This window comes from Sebastes umbrosus, chromosome 8 (genome assembly GCF_015220745.1).
Source record: "Sebastes umbrosus isolate fSebUmb1 chromosome 8, fSebUmb1.pri, whole genome shotgun sequence".
In the NCBI taxonomy this organism is placed as follows: Eukaryota; Metazoa; Chordata; class Actinopteri; order Perciformes; family Sebastidae; genus Sebastes; species Sebastes umbrosus.
The window spans coordinates 33,896,247-33,915,548 of record NC_051276.1 but is presented as its reverse complement, the minus strand read 5'-3'; the positions used below and the strand labels follow the sequence as shown (position 1 = coordinate 33,915,548).

At 40.9% G+C, this 19,302-nt stretch overlaps 1 protein-coding gene across 2 annotated transcripts in view; it reads left to right on the top strand.

The window, feature by feature from the left end:
• fam102aa (family with sequence similarity 102 member Aa) overlaps nt 1-19,302 on the top strand; it is a 38,761-nt gene that overhangs the window by 7,731 nt on the left and 11,728 nt on the right. Inside the window, exons 3-4 of one of the 2 annotated variants that reach the window (XM_037778038.1) lie at nt 16,799-16,919; nt 17,597-17,626. In XM_037778038.1, the coding sequence (XP_037633966.1) occupies nt 16,799-16,919; nt 17,597-17,626 (151 nt within the window). The remainder of the gene's footprint in view (nt 1-16,798; nt 16,920-17,596; nt 17,627-19,302) is intronic. The other variant, XM_037778039.1, reaches the window with a different exon arrangement.

The window sequence follows — 19,302 nt, the reverse complement described above, 5'->3', positions numbered from 1 at the left end:
TCCTCATCAGTTTTGGCACCCTGATGGATTCTTAAACCCGTTACATCAGAGCGCCGGTCGTACACGTCCTCAAGAATTAACCACAAGATACAATCAAGCACGGTGAAAATGTTATATCAGGATGCAAGCTTTTCTCATAGTAGAAAAGTAATGCACTGTAATTCATATACACGCCACAAAATCAATGTGTATTTAATCCACGTAATCGTGAACCAGTGAGTATACCAAACAGAGCTGGGAGTGAAAACAGGTTGTCGTACCCTGTGTGAAACCAGAAGTCAACGCTATGTCACGTAACCTCCATACTTAAGTTACACCACTTCCATAGTTATTGTTTTAACCCAAACCACAATCTTTTCCTAAACCTAACTAAGTAGTTTTATTGCCTCAACCTAACCAAGTTGTTTCCTGTGAAGATGGAAGTTTACTAATGACGGCAACAAGAGTGGAACGTTTTGCAGAGAAACTCATATCAAATATTGTGGCTGCTGCTTTTTCTGGCATGATCTCAACATTTAACAATACAGTAACCTCTTTGAGCGTCGCTGTGCTATAGTTATATTCACGATGTGCAAAATCAGAAGGGCTCAGTAGTGTCTTCAAATGTCTTAATGTTTTGTCGAAACTGCTGTCCAGAGAAAAGCAGTAAATCCTCAAATTTAAGGTGCAGGAAATGGCGAATGTTTTGCATTTTTCCTTTCCTTAGTACCTGAATTAAACAATTCATTGATTGATTGATTTCAGCTGTAGTAAAGAGCAGTTATATCATGAGTGGGCGTTCAGACCGAAAAGAACCCAGCATTAAAACAACGTGAGGTCCTGTGATGGAAGTCCAGTTTGAGTAACAGAATTTGAATTAGTGAATTTAAAGACTGATCAGACAGCACAGTGGTTTATAATACTCTGACTGAGGACAACTTTAAAGTTGAAAAACTTAAAGCTGAACTCTGCGTTAATGTGCCACAATGATTTAAATGTTGTGTCAGGTGTTTTTCCACCCTGATAAGAATAAAACTACAGGGAGAAAATCTCAATGTTTGTCATGTTTTGGCATCTAAAGGGACAAACTTATACAAAATAAGGTTTCGGTACAGCATCTTGGCGACTGATATCCAGTCTGAGAAAATAGAAGAACCTGATTAATAAGCAGTTGTCTCGTTTTAGATGATATAATGAGCAGACAGAAGGCCTTTTGTGTTTTGTCCAAGTTGTGGTTTTACAGTTTTAGAAATATTACATAAAACGGAACGGTGCATTTTGACAATTGGACTCGGCGAACACAAAGAGGAGCCAATGAAGGCAAAAGAAGTGTTATATAAATACCCTTCGTGCTTGTTCAGTTTTCTTCTCAGAACTTGATAGAGTTCAGATCTTGAGTTTGATCCCGTCCTTATAATAAGGTGAGCTTGTAGTTTTCCAGTTCCTTAGTATAATCCTGGCTGTGGTATGAGTGTTGGTGAACATCCACTACATCCAGTCAGCTTTACAGTGAATGCAGCCAACGTTTTTCTCACTGTGTGCAGCTTTAGAAACCATGTGGTCTCCATCCTGATTTTGGCAGGAAGACATTTTCAGTGGTGCACGAGTTCAGGTTTTATCTGCTATCTCTCGTTTTTCGTTTGACATTTAAAGTTTACATTTTAGACATTTAACCCATGTTTCTGCCAGAGCACCAACACTGCATGAAGCCAACCGTAAACAGGGTGAAGACACGACCACAACAACCTGATTCGAGGTGTGATGAGACATTGGACATGAAAATAGGAGCTGAGGGGGAGAAGTTAGGGAGGATTTTTGTACTTTTAAAAGTCAAGAAAAAGCAGGAATGTTGGAGCAGTTAGAGGTTAAAGACACCTGAGAGGAAGGTGTGATGGAGTACAGAGAAGAAGAAGTAAAGTCTTTGAGCTTTGAGGCTGCAGCGAGTGCTTCTGATGTGGCAACGTGGACAGATTGTGTTCATTTCCTGTTCAGATCGTGATTTAACCTCAGCAGTGCAGGAATACACGCACCATGTTCAGTCAGAGGCTTTAACCACATACACATACATACTCACATATACAGATACATAGCGTCATCATGGGGTATTACAGGGTCAAATGAGGTGGTCATTACCAAAAGGTTTTACAGTACAGTGAAGTCCAAAGTTTGGGTTCACTCAAGGCCAAAGTCTGTTTTGTTTTATGACATTTTTCAAAACCGCAGTCGATGATTCATAATGGAGAACACATTCATAACTGAAACAAACTTTAGCTTTTAAAGGAACAGCAGAAATGGAATACAAAATTCATTCAACTATATTTTCATTAGTGTATAATCACCTGGAACTAAGAATCATTGTGTTTTCATTAGTTTAGAATGAGTCCTTCATATCTGCAAAGAGACGAAACTCTGGTGTTTTTTGACAACAGCCGCTGCCGCCATTTTGGACTGAAAACGCTTATTATATTTATAACATTTTATTGTTCATCATGGGCCATTTCAGTAGAATATGAAAATAGAATAGAAATAATTTTAGGTGGATGTTTTGCTGGTGTCCGGTAGTCGCTTTCAGTCCAAAATGGCGGAAACGTAGCTCTGCTGCTGGGCGCTGATGTTGCAATGGAACGATAAATTGACTTTCACTTCTTGACAATATACTGTATGTTGTTTGGAGCGGGTCGTCTTCACGGATTCAGCCATGTTCCTACAGTAGCCTAGAACGGAGGGAGCCCATCACGTTTTTACGTTACCTGAAGGCCACCGTAGTTCTCCGACACGCTTGCGAAACTGCGGTAACGTGAGTCACAGAGTGCTAAACTGTGGCACCGCCAGCCACAGTCTGACTTCCGTTGCTCCTAAAGTAGTGTTATTACGGTAAGAATGGCCTCTGAGTGAGGCGAACGGCGTTACCACGGCTTTGCACTATGCAGCTCACGTTACCGCCATCTTCGAAAGGGAGGAGTGAGCGGAAGGGTACTCAGTTGGTTGCAATTTGCAACCACACCACTAGCTGCCACTAAATCCTACACACTGTACCTTTTAAGGTATTTTAATCGTGACACATAAATTGTTAATTACAGATTTTTGCTCTTAATTTTAGTGCTTCACATTTGGAAAAGTACTTCCACTGAAAACTTAAGACTTTCCTTGGAAACATAGTTGACAAACAATCCTTAAAGTCCTTAAAGTACTCAGAAAAATGGTAGTTTGAACATCTACACTTCAATAATAACTGAACAAACTCCCTATAACAGCTACTAAATGGACTTTGAGATGATATTGTTTTGCCGTTTTAAGTTTTCTTGAGTGCCGGAAATGCATCTAAATGACACATTGTCAATGTCGTTGTTGTATTTTTGGAGCTCTTTCAGCCTAAAAGTCCATATTAATACATGATGTTTTTATGTCTGTGTATTTATATAAATGTTAAACTAGTGCAATCACTAAGTCTGTAAATTGGTATCTACTGGTCACTGTTGTAAAGCTGTTTCTAGTGGTGTCACCTGCGCTTTTTCTCGAGTTTCCACAATATAGTTAAGGAGTAACTTTTATAACTGACATGCTGACAGCTTCTTTATTTGGTCTTATTTGTATATAACTAAAATCTGACACTGATTCTGACACGTCCAGTATCGTGTCATGTTGTTGTTCACAGGTTCGTGTTAGAGTGTCAGGATGTAGTTCTTAGGACCCTCTAAAGTACCAGGAACCTTTTGGGTGGAGTTGGTTGAGAGCTTCCTGACTGTCTGTTGTCAGGCGCCGTCCAACACTTGACTGGTTTCAATTGTTATAGTTGAGGTTTTTAAGTGAGTCTTCATCTTCGTGTTCTCATTGATTTGTTGTTTCCCTAAATAAATATGTCCCTGGCATTCTCACATCTTCTCTTTTTAATTCCTTACATTTTTCTGCCTGTTTTCATGGTATAACTGTAGAGAGAGATGGGGAGCGTTGGTAGAGAGGACGTCATGACATGCAACAAAGGTCTCCAGCCAACGCCACTGTTACATAGTGTCCCCTTGCATGATTGTTGACTTTGTTCTGGGACCCTGTACCTCTGTACTAACCCCACTGGGTGTTAAGTGTCCAGTTGGCATGCGGACTTTGACTGCTGCACAATATATATCAGAAACAGATGCATTGGCGAGTAGATTTGCACATACAAGGAGGAATTAGCCTCGGTATGTTGGTGCTTTAACACCTACAGCCGGCACCAGATGCTCCACACAGACAGAAGGTTCAGTAGTAGGGATGTATGTGAGATTTAAAGCTGCTTTTCTGGAGTGTCTGGTTGCCAACGTCACGAAATAAGACAGTGGATATGTTGATATTTCTCAGCAGTTATTGAGGCAGTATTTGAGTATAGTGAAAAAACAACGCACTGGTGTTTTATCTTGCGTCATATGCAGCTTGTGTGTGTTGTCTGTTACTGTGCAGGAGCTCTGAGTTTTAGTTCACAGCTCACAAGGTGATGACTCAAAGGAGTTACCTGTTTACCTGCCTTACCTTTGACTGTTTTTAAGTGCCATATTCTCATGGGATTTACTAAGAACCAGTCTGATTCTTTCGAGCTCTGTGGAAGAATCACAGTTCCCCCGTGGTGGTGACGGCACAGTAGTCATTAGCCTCATTTGGTTGTAGACGGTGCAGCTCAGGTATTAGTGATGTAAGAGCCTTGTTTTCATCCCCAGTGTCTCCATAATGGGCTGTGATGGACAAACAACACTGTTAAAAGTAACGTTTTAAAGAATACGGACACATTTTTTTCCACACTACTGACACAATAAGTCATTTTAAGGACGGGTTTAGTATTATTATTTTTTTTTTTAGGTTTTTATATCATTCTATAGCTACCCACTGGTGTTCCTTATGTATTCAAAACCAAACATTCACATTTTGGTCAAAAAACATATGTTTTAGCATCAAAATATTTTCTATTTTCCCATCAAGCCCTTCTAAAAACCTTATCGGCGTGACCCGACGTAGGTTTCTGCATGATGACGCTGCTACATGTACAGTATATATATATACATCCTTATAGTCAGTGTATTAACGTCACATACAGTAACTTAGATGGCGGTTGGCACGCTCCCAGTTTGGAGAAGCAGACAGGAGTACCGGGACGTAAGCTAAGCAATGTACTGCTGTGGATGCCACGTTAGTTCAGATCCGAAAGCCACACAATAACACAAACAAACTAACCAATTGATGCAGTGGTAGACCAGCAACTCCTGTGTTCTGAGAGGTTAAATTACTGTTTTTGTGAATGGAGTCTGGTGGCTTTGAAGTTCCCCGTCAGAAAGGGCTGTCTGATGGCAAGGTAAAGCGGTGAAAATATTCTAAATAAAGCGTATAAACTGATATTGTTTTTTTTAGGTATCTAAAATAAGTTTTTTTCTGCTGCTCCCGTCTACTTTACCTCGCCATCAGACTGCCCTTTCCGACGGGGAACTGAAGCTGTTATATCGCTCTCTTCAAAGCCACCAGACTCCATTCACAAAAACAGTAATTTTATCTCGCAGAAGGAGGGAGTATACAAACAACCCCACTTCAAAAAAATCTGAGCTAACCCCTTCAGTTATTTCCAAACTTAGCACAGCTAACTTTAACTCAGCTAGTGCTAGCGATCACATCATTCATAGTCTTATTGATTAACTTACTGTGGTAACCTACGTCACTGCTTTTTTTTGCTAACGGCTGAGTGAGCGTTTCCATTTGAAAAAAAAATGGAAAAGAATGCAGATGGACCCCCCCGTTAATCAATTATTCTTTCGACAGAAAATTAATCTGCACTATTTTTATAATCGGTTAATCTTCATCAAGTAAAATGACAAAAAATATCTGGTTCCGACTTTTTAAATTTGAGGATTAGACTTTTTTTTCTCTGCAAATTAATTCTCTTTGGGTTTTGGACAAAAAACATTGATTGATCAATAATGAAAGTAGACAAATTATTTGCATTACAACAAATCACACAAAGAAAAATGAGCATCTTCTGCACCAACACCCCCCGTAAGAATCTTTCAATTAAAAATGGAGAATTGGGGTTGTATCGTGGTTTTAGGAACGTGTCCTGGGTAACAGCCTCATGAGAGACGCAGCCAGGGAGTTGAGTGGAAACACAAGCAGGAAACCATCCCTGGAACCATCTCTGTTTTAAGATCAAGTTATTGAATTAGCCTTTTCAACCAAAATATACCTGCGGTGCTTTGGTGCTCAGGAGTGTTACCGTGAGAGAAAGTTGTCACCTGGTTGGACATTTGTCTCGTGTGAGAGAGAGCGCAGGGAAGAGTCGATTGAAAAGGAAGGAAGGACTTTGTGAGGAGAGTTAGAAATCGACCGGGACGAGCAGCTTCTCAGCAGCTGTTTCCTGTTTTCATCTCACTTTTCCAGCCGTTAGCTCTTTGGTGGGATGTGAAGGGAGGTGTGTGTGTTTGGGGTGTGTGGGTGTTTTGGACATTATTCCTCTGGTATCTGGCCAGGTAATCAAAATGTCTCTTCCTCCATACAGGGGGAATTTCCTGTGAAATTGATTGTTCAAGCTTCTCTCTCCAAGATTTTTTATCTTGATGTTTTTATGAAGTTTTGATTTGCATAGAAAAGCCGCCAAATGTTTGCATGTTACCTCATTTAAATGCATGCAAAATGGCACAGGAGCAGCGAGACGCTATTTGGTTGGCAGCACAGTTAGAGGTGCATTTCATACTTTGCACGGTTGTATCTTATTTGTGCAGGTTTAGCGGCTGCAAACGCTGCGTAATCCTCGTGAATTCGCCCCCGAGGGAGCAGGTAGGAGGCAGATTGGTGATCTATCCAGGGTTGGGCTGCGACTAACGATTATTTACATAGTCGATTAATCTGTTGATTGTTTTCTTGATTAATCGATTAGTTGTCTGGTCTATAGAATGTCAGAAAATGGTGAAAAGTGTTTCCCAAAGCCAAAGAAAGGTCTTGTTTTGTCCACAACTCAAAGATAATCAGTTTACCGTCATAGAGGAGTAAAGAAACCAGAAAATATTCACATTTAAGAAGCTGAAATCAGACAATTATGACTTTTTTCGTCTTCAAAAATTACTCAAACTGATTAATCGAATAACAAAATAGTTGGCGATTGATTTAATAGTTGACAACTAATGGATTAATCGTTGCAGCTCTAATCCAGGGTCTCTTCAACTGATGTTTTTTTTTAAGGTTGCGAGGATCTTGTGACCTTTTGGGTACGAGAACATCCTCTGTGACTCTTCGCCCCTCCTGGTTCGTCCTTACGTCACCGTCCCCTCTGCAGGATCTGTCTGCTTCCTCAGCACTCTGCTCTCTGCGCTGTTTATCTGAGCCCCTCCATGCGACCCGGCCCGGCCCTGCCCGGCCCGGCCCGGCTGCTGTTTGTATTTCTGCCGCGGGCCCCCAGGAGCCACGCAGCCAGGATGGGAGATAAGCATCCCATACTGCTGCATTGCTGACATGTTGAGTCATCACATGCTGGGGTCCTGTGGGGGGCAACTCAAATCAGGGACTTCATGTTTACATTTGTTGAGGGTGCAATCACAACTTCAGTTTGTCTTCTTCAGTCCGACTCATACTGGAGAAGATTTATTAGCTTTGTTTGCTTCATGTAGGTTCAGTTTTCCTACATAACAAGACTTTTAAACACAAGAAACATGGAGTCAGAAACAGCTTGCTTACTGTCGTCCTGCCAGATTGCAGATTTTTTGGCAGCAGCGAGAAGGTCAAAACAAATCTGATTCCAGTTCCAGTAACTTTCAGCTCAGCATGATAAATGTACTTTAATTTATTATGAAAGGTTTTCCTCCAAGGAGCAGGAACCGCTGATTAGTAGATATCAATATGAGTCTACAAGTCAGAACGAAAAACATTTCTCCTGGACGAAGAAACAGATCGTAAATGTTACTCGTGAACAAATTCTTGTTTCACATTTTCTTTGATGCAACAAAAGTGATAAATGTTTTTCTGATTTAAAAAAAAAACCCCAGTGAATTCTCATTTTCCTTTTAAAAATAAGTAAATAAAATAACCTTTTAACCAGGAACGCCTAACTGAGTAATCAGTAATTCAGTAATAAATTAAGTAAAATCAGCAATCTTTTTCAAGTGCGTTCTGGTCGAGATGGGCTGCAACTGCACAGATTTACAGACGAACAACATGAAATGGATTACACAACTTGGAAACAACCTAAAAGGCAGCTAAAGACGACTAAAGAGCTTTCTGAAACCATAAAACAATAATATCCCGTAAAACAATTGGCCGCCAGAGGAGAAAGCAACAACTTTCTGAAGCAGAAGAGTCCAATATTTTTTGTCTGGACAGCAGAGGATCAGCCCTACAAACGCAAAAGTCTGTCACTGACTGACTGAGTGATGAAGATACACGATTGATCGGCCGAGTGTTGGAGTTTCCTCATTGGCCGTTACTCTTTCAAAACGAAAAAGGCGGGAACTGTCCTTGCAAAACATGCAAATGAGCTCGTCCAGCGGGACGCGTCCGGTTCACGAAACTTGGACCAAGCTGTCAAACTAGGCGGTCTAGTTCTAAAATGAACCCAGATTCAGCAGTGGCATCGCCTATTTCTTGCTTAAAATGTTTCCAGAAGTAGATTTTGGTGGATTGTTTAAACGGAATAACAGAAAGTTTACGAGCAGGCCGCCGTGTTGTTTCCTGTTTGAAACGGCGAGCAGAGAACCGGGAGCCACTGCCGCCATTTTGGACTGAAAACGCTTATTATATGTATAATATTTTATTGTTCCAACACAGGCCATTTCTGTAGAATATGACAATAAAATAGAAAAAGTTTTGTTTTACTTTTGCACTTTTTAGGCGGACGTTTTACTGGCGTCACTTTCAGTCCAAAATGGCGGAAGCGTAGCTCTGCTGTTGGGCGCTGATGTTGCAATGGAACAAACAACTGACTTTCACTTCTTGCCAATATACGTTCTTTGCCCTCGAGTCCTCCTGGACCTGGTGGACATGTACCGCTGGATTTAACATTATAGACATGACCACTGACAAATTCACAGACTGACCGTACACATACTTTGTTTTGTCTTGTTCAGTTTTAAATCTATTTTCTCATTTCCTCAGTAAGTACTTCATATCTTGGGTGTCCTTGTGGTGTCGCGGTTACGTCGCATATAAAACCTCTGTTTTGGGTACCATTGTTGCATCTCTTCTCTTCCCGTGTTTCCTGTAAATAATCTTAAATCGACTTCTTTCTTTCTCTTCCCAATTAAAACGTTGTCTCTCATTTCTTAAAACAAAATATCACATTTAAAAACCACAACTTGGAAACAACCTAAAGAGACGACCAAAGAGTTTTCTGAAACCATAAGCAAGACCATAAAACAATAATATACCATAAAGTACCGGGCGCCGGAGGAGAAAGCAACACGTTTCAGAAGCAGAACGTTTTTCAGTTTTAAATCTATTTTCTCATTCCCTCAGTAAGTGCTTCTTATCCTGGGTGTCCTTGTGGTGTCACGGTTACGTCGCATACCATAAAACCTCTGTTTTGGGTACCATTGTTGCATCTCTTCCCATGTTTCCTGTAAATAATCTAAAAAAATTACTTCATATTCTTTCTTTAAAACCTCGTCTCCCATTCCTCCCTCTGCTTGCTCCAGTGTTTGCTCCTCTGAGGGTTTTTTGAGCTAATAAATCCTCTCTTCTTCAGCTCTCCGTCTCCTCTTTGCTTTCCTACCACTTCCCTAATCCACTCCGGATGTTATATAGTCACAGGAATACTTTGTTGCTTCTCGTTTTTGCCTTTGACTCTTGGCCTCCTTACTTTAGTGTGCGTGTAATTGTTGATGATTTAGGAATTTGAGCCTGTTTTACATTAGATTACATTACTCTTCGGGCTTGTGGGGGGAACACCAGTCTGCCGGCAGACTTCTCTGTCGTTTTATGATCTCTGGTTCTGGTTTTGGTTTGAGGTTCTGAGACCGAGCTCAATTTTGGACGCCGTCTTTCCTTTTTCGTGAACATTTAGTCGTGACAATGAATTAAATGTAGATGATGGTTCCGATGTTGTAGAAGAAGTCCTACTTTTTCCCTGAGCTGCCATTCCTCCGTCTTTAGGATGGCGTGTGTGTGTGGGGGCGAAACATCGGGTTCTGCTCTATTTTCAGCTGTCGGAAATTATGTTTTGGTTGAGGCAGTTTTCACTAATTCGGTTCAACATGTTCAAAGTTTCGCCCGCAGTCAAATGCAGTGGAAGAGGACACGCACAACGACAGCCTTTGTGTTCGTTTTTTTCTGCAGGCGTTATCATGCCGGCCCTCAGTCCTCTTGTTTATGTGAGCTCCGTTCAGCTGGAGTGAGAGCAGCTCCAACGTCTGTCTACTGTCGCTGAGAGTCTGCACAGCGCCGCTCCTATCTAGGCTTTTATTTTTGGATGAGTCAAGTGTCTTTGTGACAGAGATAAATCCTCTAAAACCTTCCAAAACATCTAAACTACAATTACTGCACCATTAATTCTTACTAACAGGTGCACAGGATCAAATACTCCTGACTGAGAAAGAAAGTCTTATTTTGCATGTAGATCCAGATCTGTTTCACACTACACATAATCTCACAATGTTAAGAAATCCCTTTAAAATATTCTTGTATCTCCAACAAAAACTAATCATGTGTTTCTCTGCTGAAATATTAACCAAATCTGATTGAAGTCTGGTTTGGTTTTGAGAGCTCCTGCTCTGTCCTCTGTCCTCTGACCTCTGTCTGTAGGTAGCGTAAACGGCGTAAACATTTCCCTCGCTTGTTAAGTTTGTGGCTTTTGTTGTGTAAAACAGCTCCTCTGCTTTTTGTTTCTCTTTTCTCCTTTAAGGTCAGTGTTTTGTTTCATTAAAGTGTTGTAATTCTTTCTGTGGCGTTGGGTGTAACCAGACAAATTCTATGTAGGTCCTTCGTAGGCTGCGTGTCTCTCTGGATCTGATTTAGTATCGGATATATTAATCTGGTTCAGATTCAGAACTGAAACAGCGTGACTCCATGCAGGTTTTTGTGGTTGACACCAATTACAAAACAGCTTAAATGTGAGTCTCATGTTGGAGGCAAAAGTCAGAGTTTGTAAAGCTCTCTGTTAATAGCTTCACTACACCCCAGCCTCCTCCTGCACAAACAGTACAACACGTGAGAACACAAACAGTGAACAAGAAGAGATGCAAAGGTTGCAGGTGAGATTAAAAACAAACGGCGAGCGGAGGGCTTGTAAAAGCGTCCGAGGCTGAAAGAGAGAGTGTCGGTGTGAGCGCCTCCTCCTCCTCCTCTGAGCTGCTGGCAGAGCGGCGGTGGATTTGAGGAGTGTGAGGTTTCCATGGAGTCTGAACAAAGCCATCTGGACTGAGGAATGTGGTCTGGGAGCGCTCCCCGTTACACTCTGGAGGACCAATAGCTTTGGGGTCCTGATAAGAGCTGAGAGAGAGTGTATGTGTGATTTTGTATTTCTACTCTACTTCAAAGAGTTGGTTTAGGATTCAGATTTAAAGAAGATTTACAACATGATTTGTGGTTTTTGGTTTTGGTGTTTTTAATCTCTTTGTTGTGGATCCACATTCGCATGTTCCAGGATTTTGTGTTAAGAGAAGTCCAGACCTTTAATTCATATTGTTTGGATGGATTCATATTAGTAGTAGAAACTCTATCTGAAGGAGTTCCTGTGGAGTTTTCTTGTAAACAAACAAAAGTTATGTTTATATAAAGTGCAAAATACACCTTGAGGACTCATTTCCTTCCTCATAAAACATTTGCAAACCTTAAGTGTTTTGAATCCAGCTCTGTTTACATCCGTGTTTACTCGCTCGCAGTCTTCTTCTGCTTCACCTTTGCTGGCACATTGCAGCATATCTTTGGCGTCTTAATCCTCGTTTATGGTACGTGTCCACAGCCTCCGTCCTTTCCACGCTTCCCATTCAGTTTCTATGTAAGCAGCCGTGCAATGCATTCTGGTAGCGTTGCGGCATGATTGGAAAGATGTGGCGTCACGTCGGCCGCTCCTCATTTGCATAAAGTTGACTCGTCGCCTCTGGAAACTCCTGAGAAGCTTTTAAACTAAAATAAAGACAGATTTAGCAACTGCATGGATTATTTCTTGGATAAAATATTTTCTTATATAATATTTTTCGCATTTTTGTGAACTCTTTTTATGATATAAGATATGAAGAAAGTTTCTAAAAGAGCCACCATGTTGGTTCCAGTTTGAAAGCTGAGGAGAAGCAGCCCACGAGGGAAAGCCTTCGTCCAATCAGGTGCCTTGTGTCTAGTGGCAGCCCATCAAGTGTCCAATGCTGGGAAGCAACGTGATCCCTCGTGATAAAAAACACGTACCATTATACTCATGAACGGACGCGTGCACGGACAGCTGTGGACACCATAGTAGTTCAGTTTATACTGTCTGCTTGGAGAACACGCTCCACACATGTGCAGTAGATTGCTCGGCTGCTATTTATAGCATGTGCTGTCACAACAAATTGCTGCTATGCAAGGTTGTGCAAGTAGGGTCATCTGTAGGGATGGGGTTAATAATATATCAGCTAGTTTTACAAATATTCAATTAATTATTATGTCTCGAAATATCAGAAATCATAACAGGTGTATATCTTAAGTTGACAGGGCCCAAAGTGACTTTTTCAAATTGCTAATTTTGTCTGAAAAACCCTGAATATTCTATTTATTATGATATTAAATGAAGACAAGCAATAAAACTTCATTTGAGAGGCTGTAACCAGCAAATGTTCAGTATTTTTTAGTTGCAAGTGATTCATCCGTCACCAGCATTCCCATCAATTGTTTTAATTAGAAATAAAATGACCCTGTTTCGGGCGGCTGTGGCTCAGAGGGTAGAGCAGGTTGTTCACCAATCGGAAGGCCGGTGGTTCGATACTCGGCTGCTCCGGGTCACATGTCGATGTGTCCTTGAGCAAGATACTTAACCCCAAATTGCTCCCGAAAGCATAGCCATCGGTGTGTGAATGAGTATTTAGATTAGATCCTGATGGGCAAAGCTGGCACCTTAGCAGCCTCTGCCATCAGTGTGTGAATGTGTGTGTGTGAATGGGTGAATACTGACATGTAGTGTAAAGCGCTTTGAGTGGTCGAAGACTAGAAAAACGCTATATAAGTCCAAGTCCATTTACCATTTACCATTACCTGTGCCCCATATTTTCTAGTCATTGTCTGTAAAAGGCTGCCATTACGTTTAATACCTCACAATAAATGATATAATAATATTAAACTTTATTTATACAGAGCTTTTCACAACAAAGTGCTGTACTTGTTTGAACCAGGATTAAATAAATAATTTATTTTATTTATTTATTTTATTTTTGATAAATTATTTCAGGACTGCAACGAGGCAAATAAAATCAGACTGTTAAATTAATGCAAAAACGGAATACATAGACGACATGTTGAAAATAAAAATGGTGTGCTAGCATTAATATAAAGCCTTTTTACAAGATACATTTTGAGAAGTGATTTAAAACATATCAGTGGTAATAACCAAATATGTCCTCCAGGAAAGATGCTTAATTTTATGTGAAAATCATAAATAAACAGAGTTTTAGTTGTAAAATCTGTACATTTTATGAGGCTTCATTGTACAACCAAAGCAAAGCAGCTTAACCTGATATTTCTCCGTAAAGGTGTTTACTCAGAATACTGTTAAACATGATTAAAAGTGGTCAAAGAGAGAGAGAGAGAGAGAGAAGATGAGTGTTAGAAATCACACAGCACGTTGTGGAGAGATGGTGGATAATGGAGGTGATGGGGGAGGGGAGTGTGAGGAGCAGCTGCTGCTAGTTTCCACTATAGAGTGTGTGTTGTGTGTGTGTGTCTGTGTTGTTGTTGTACATGTGTCATTAGCACCTTCTGTCTCACACGATAACTCAAACTGCCTCTTTTACACTGATTTAAAATGAATCAAAACGACTGAAAGTAAACGTAATAAAATAAAACTGAATCAAAACTGAGATTCAAACAGAACAGTCGACTAATCGATTAGTTAATTAATTAAATAATTGTGCCACCGTAATTAATTAATGAGTCGATCTCTCCGACACTTTGATCCAGATCATATCTCAACAACTTTAGTCCAGATTGCCATTAAATTCTCAGTGTGTATTAACGTTCCCCAGAGGATGCATCTTCATGTTTTTGCTGATCCCATGATGCTGCCTCTACCACTACCATCAGGCTGAAATGTCTAGTTGTACACAGGAAATACTTAAATCTAATGGGTAGACCTTTTTCACAAATTTGCCTCAGGGGTCTTTACAATGTGTACAGGATACGACACCCTCTGTCCTTTATGACACTCGCGTCGGATAAGGAAATACGTAACCAAAAACAGGGGAAAAACTAGGAGAAACCTCAGGACCTTCGATTTTGAAATCCAGTCCCACCATGAAGCTCTGTGTGATTTATATGTCTGGGGATTAAGACGGCGTCATGCAGTTTAAGTGACTCCAGAAACTCAGCGTGTTGTTGTGAAGAAGAAGAATCCAGAGAAAGTTCCTAAATGAGCTGTTTGCCTTTTTAAGAGGAGAAAAACACAACTTTTTTTTGCTTTCACTTTTGATTGACAGACCGCTCGAACAAATTACGGTGCTCTTTAACAGGATGGTATTTAACTGAAATGATGGTCTCTCACAGAACAGCGTAGATTCTCATAATGAAGACTGAACTGTAAGGATTCTGTAGTAATTTTTTTCACCATAATTGGTATGTAGCTTTTTAAAGTACAACTTAAAACTGTTTTTTTTGGACGTCTCCCTGTTTTAGCACCAGAGATGTTCATAATTAACTACAAATAACTCCGTAGAACAACTTCTGCTCGCTGTGGCGTGGCTCTGTGGATGGCAGCGTCCACCACTTTGGTCCAGACTATTACATCTGAAGAACATTTGACTAGGTTGCCATTAAATTTGTTGTAAACATCAATGATTTCCAAAGGAAATATTGGACTTTATTGGACTTTTCCTCAGCACACATAGCTGATCCTAGTGTTGACTTTTCCTGCTTCAGCCTCCCGACAGCGGCCGGAGGGAACAGGGGAGACACCGGCACCCGGTCGGAGACGATAACGTTTCTCTCTGTAGAGCTCCGTCACTTCACAAGACACAGAAAACCTCTGTTGGTCTGGAGGAGCTGCAGCAGTTATTTCTGCACAAACGTCCACTGTACATTCACTAGATATTCTCAGAGCTATGAAGTCTTCTGCAGTGTGGAGTGTACGCGCATGCACGTGAGAGGTGGAGCGAGCTGAGTGAAGACAGGCAGAGGTGCAGAGGAGCAGAGAGCAGCAGAGACTCTTGCCCTGGAGACCAAAGCTACGGTCTCCCCCGCGTACTGCGACCGCGGCCAACACTGTTTAACAGACGGGCTTCACTAGATAGAACTAGGTAAATAAATAGGTTTTGGTGCTTCCGTGTAGTTTGTGTTGGATTCTGAACAGCGTAGCCACTTGCGAGCGCTCATATGTGAGCGCTCGCATGGGACACTGACCCGGGTGATTTATGCGTGTAAGAAGTTACAAACAGTCCCTTTAAGTGACGTCTTTAAATTACTTGTTTAGTTAAAACAAAAGTGCAAAATCCCAAAACATGCAGTTAACTATTTCACAAGACAAAGAAAAGCTGGAAGGTTATCAGTCAAGACAGTCAAAATAGTTCAGGGGTATTTTTCTGTCGATCCACTAATTGATATATTGACCAGTTGTTTCAGCTCTAAACCAGAGTGTTGTCTGATTTTACAGACGACATATCGGGCTGCAGGAAATCAGATTTCGATGGGAATCTTGTTTTAATAACACATCATGTCCCAAGTGAGATATTAAACAAGATAAGATACGATAAGATAAGATAATCCTTTTTTAGTAAATGCAAACAAATCAGGATGTCTGACTAATCTACATTCTTCCTCTTCTTGCTGCATGCTTCAGTGTTTCTACGACATTTTTTTTCTTTAGTCAGCTTTTGTTTTCAGAAACAAACAGATCAGTGACCCCGTCTGTTTTTACAGCTACTGCTGCGTTCCCACCCGTCCGTCAGCCAGGATTCAGGATGTATGGATACTTAAAGGTTTTCCACTGGCATTTTCTGACTACGCAAACTTTGTTTTCACAGAAGTCTTTTGACCATTGTGCACCGTTTCCTTGACAGTGTTTCTTGTCAGTTAAGAAGGGGGAAAAATTCAGAGAAACAAACTAGATTACATGTCGAAGACACAAAATGTCACCAGTTCACCATCCTCAACTACAAAACATCTACATCAAAATCAGTGAAAGAATCAGCTAAGTTGAGCTAAAAGTGTCATCAGAGTCAGAAGCCATGGGAGTCAGCTCTGTAAATATGTTAGTTTTGGAAAAACTTGCTCACACAACATGTTTTTTTTTCAGTGTTTCTCTGATAAATCTGATCCTCAGTGGACAAACTGGTCAGGAGGCTGTGAGGCTGGGATGACATAACTGGAAAAAACGTGTAGTTCTGAAGTCTATAACAAATCAAAATGATAACTTTCCAAGGATTGAGAACGTTTGGGATTAATGACAGGAAAATAGTCCTGATCTATGAATAAATACACACTTTAGCATAAAATGTTTGTGTCATTGTCAGTTTTATTGCCTCAGCGAATAGAAACATGATTCATACGATCATTAACCCAAAGTCTGCGGCTCAAGAAGTGAGGAGTAAGCAGGACTAGAAAGGCATTGTGAAATGAATAATGCATTGGAAGCACAATAATACAGAATACCAAACTGTTCATCACTGAGATTTATGAGCTCCTGCTGTGTTTTTATTTCTCCGTACAGACAGGAGGTTCACGAGAACTGTGTTCGCTGGAGGAAGAGGTTCACCTTTGTGTCCAAAATGAGCGCCAACCCCCACACGGGCGTTCTGGATCCATCTGTCTGCAGGGTGTCAGTCAGAAAGGTATGACTCGAGATTAACTAGATCAATACAGTTTACTTGCATGCTGTCATTACTGTATATCCTGCTGTGAGTCAGTCATATTACCCATCCATCGTCATCACTGAACACTGAGCGGTTCTGAAATAAAAAGTAGATTGGGCAACAAATGAGCTGTGATGCATGATGAGGTGTCTTGATACTAGAAAACATCGGACGAGGCACAGAGAACGTCACTGGGTGGAGCATTTCCTCTATCGAGTTCATTATTTTCTCATTTAAACCAAATTTTCCCAGTTTAAACCTGGATGTGTTGATGTCTTTTCACCTGCAAATCACCAAATCAATGCTTATTGGGTTTTGTAGAAACAGAAAGATGTTCCTTTAAGGTAATAAAATCAGTATAACTTTGGTGTTAGAACTCCTGTATGGATACCCAGACATACAGAACTGCATCCACTAACAACCTTGTACAGACTGTTTTGAGATGTTTGGAGACGTTCTCACAGAAATGTCTCCAGGATATTTCGGTGCACGTGAACGCTGCCTCGGTGCCGTGCTCTTAAGGATCCACGAGTGTGGTCTCAGCCTGTAATTTCAGCTCTCTCGCTGGGAGCCCTGTAATTGGAGGCCTCTGTAATATAAAGTTGGATCAGTTGGATCACTGGGTTCATTACTGTCTTCCTGTTTTCCCCCTGCAGGAACTCAAAGGAGGAAAAGCATACACGAAGGTAAGAGCTGTCGGTCGCTTCACCTCTCACGCTCACATAGAAACAGTTACAGATGAGCTCTCTGTAAACCTTAATGCCACATTGTGTAAATATTAGCATTTCTCACAGCACTTTGACGAGGATGCCACTAGCAGGGCGTGACAATAAATGAAAAACTTGTCCTCCTTACATTCACATTTGCCCGGAATCTGCAAAACATCCTGCCAACACCTCTCTACCCGTAACTGTACAAGCTCCTGACGAATGAGTCACGTCTCCGTGAATGAAATTACAAGGTCAAACCCCTCATAAAGATGCACTCATGTTGATCCGTTGTTGCCCGACAGGAACCGTTTCCTCTGTTTTCGCCCGTTTCTCCATTTAGGTTTCCTTTTGGCTAAATATACACAGCTTCCCTCCTTAGAAGTTGGCTTCCTTTAAATACACACCTATGAAAACAGAAGCTCCTTAAGAACAGGGAAACCTGGAGAATGAAGAATGGGGAACCTTTAGCTTGAGATTTAAAATAACAATCACGAACGCACTTCAGACAAAGGCAGTTTCCACACGAGCAAGAAGCTCTGAGGTTTGTTCTAGAGGTAAAGGTCGTGTAAGCAGAGTCCTTATCAGTGTGTAGCAATGGGGCATGTTGACATGTCATAGCAGAGTAAACACAGGTGTAATTGATAATTATGGTCCCGTTCTATTTAGTTTGTCACAGCCGTTCCAGTGAGCCAGCATGCACAATACCAGAGACAGATTTCACCTGTGTTCACCTGTGGATCTCTAATGCCAGGTTTCAGACGACGCAATATCAGCCCGATTATAGCCCGACCTGGCAGATGTTGGATCGGGAACAACCGCCCGGCGCGATAAGCATCGTTTTATCCCGTGTAGTGTCATAGTGGACAGAAGAGGAAAGGCTTTTCCAAACACAACCCAGACAGTATCCTAGACAACGGCATTGTTTGTTTACGTTCTTGTTCCCGGAAGTCGGTTCCTAGATCCTTCCTCCCGGAGCTTCGATCGGTCGGGGACCAACGTGTAGTCATTTGTCATGTCTCTCGGCTGAGACACGACAAGAATGTATGACTGTAAATCACTTAATCTGACACAGCGACCATCATAACAAACAAAAAACATTGTGTAGTCTGAACCCGGCATAAATGTTCGGCAAATGTCACATACTCGAGTTCATAACACGCTTGATCGTCAGGTGGTTTAAGATTTAAAAAAAAGAATAAAAGGGGCCTGATTAGTAACACCTGTCCCAGTCAGTATACATGCCAGCTTGTCCTGAAGAAACGTTGATCTTTATTAGTTGAAATAAATGGAATAATAGTCCGTTTTTTTGTGGTATTGTTAATTAAAAAAAGTACAAGTGTTCCCATAAGAATAATATAGATATACATAAGATGTTATCCATATCATGGCTATTTTTTCGTCATTAGCTACAGTGAAATACAGACCAAGTCATGTTTTTGTTTAGTTTTTATACTCTCTTTGCTCTGCCTTCTCTCTCCTTCCCTATTTCTATCGCTTATTCTCTAACGAGGTAGTGCAGCTTTTAGTTTTATCTTTATGTTTTTTTTTATTTAGTAAGTAACCACAATGAAATACAGACTAAGTAAAGTTGTTATTGTTTCGGTTTAGTTATGCTTTTGTGCTTTTATGCTCGCTCTCTCTCTCCCTCCTTC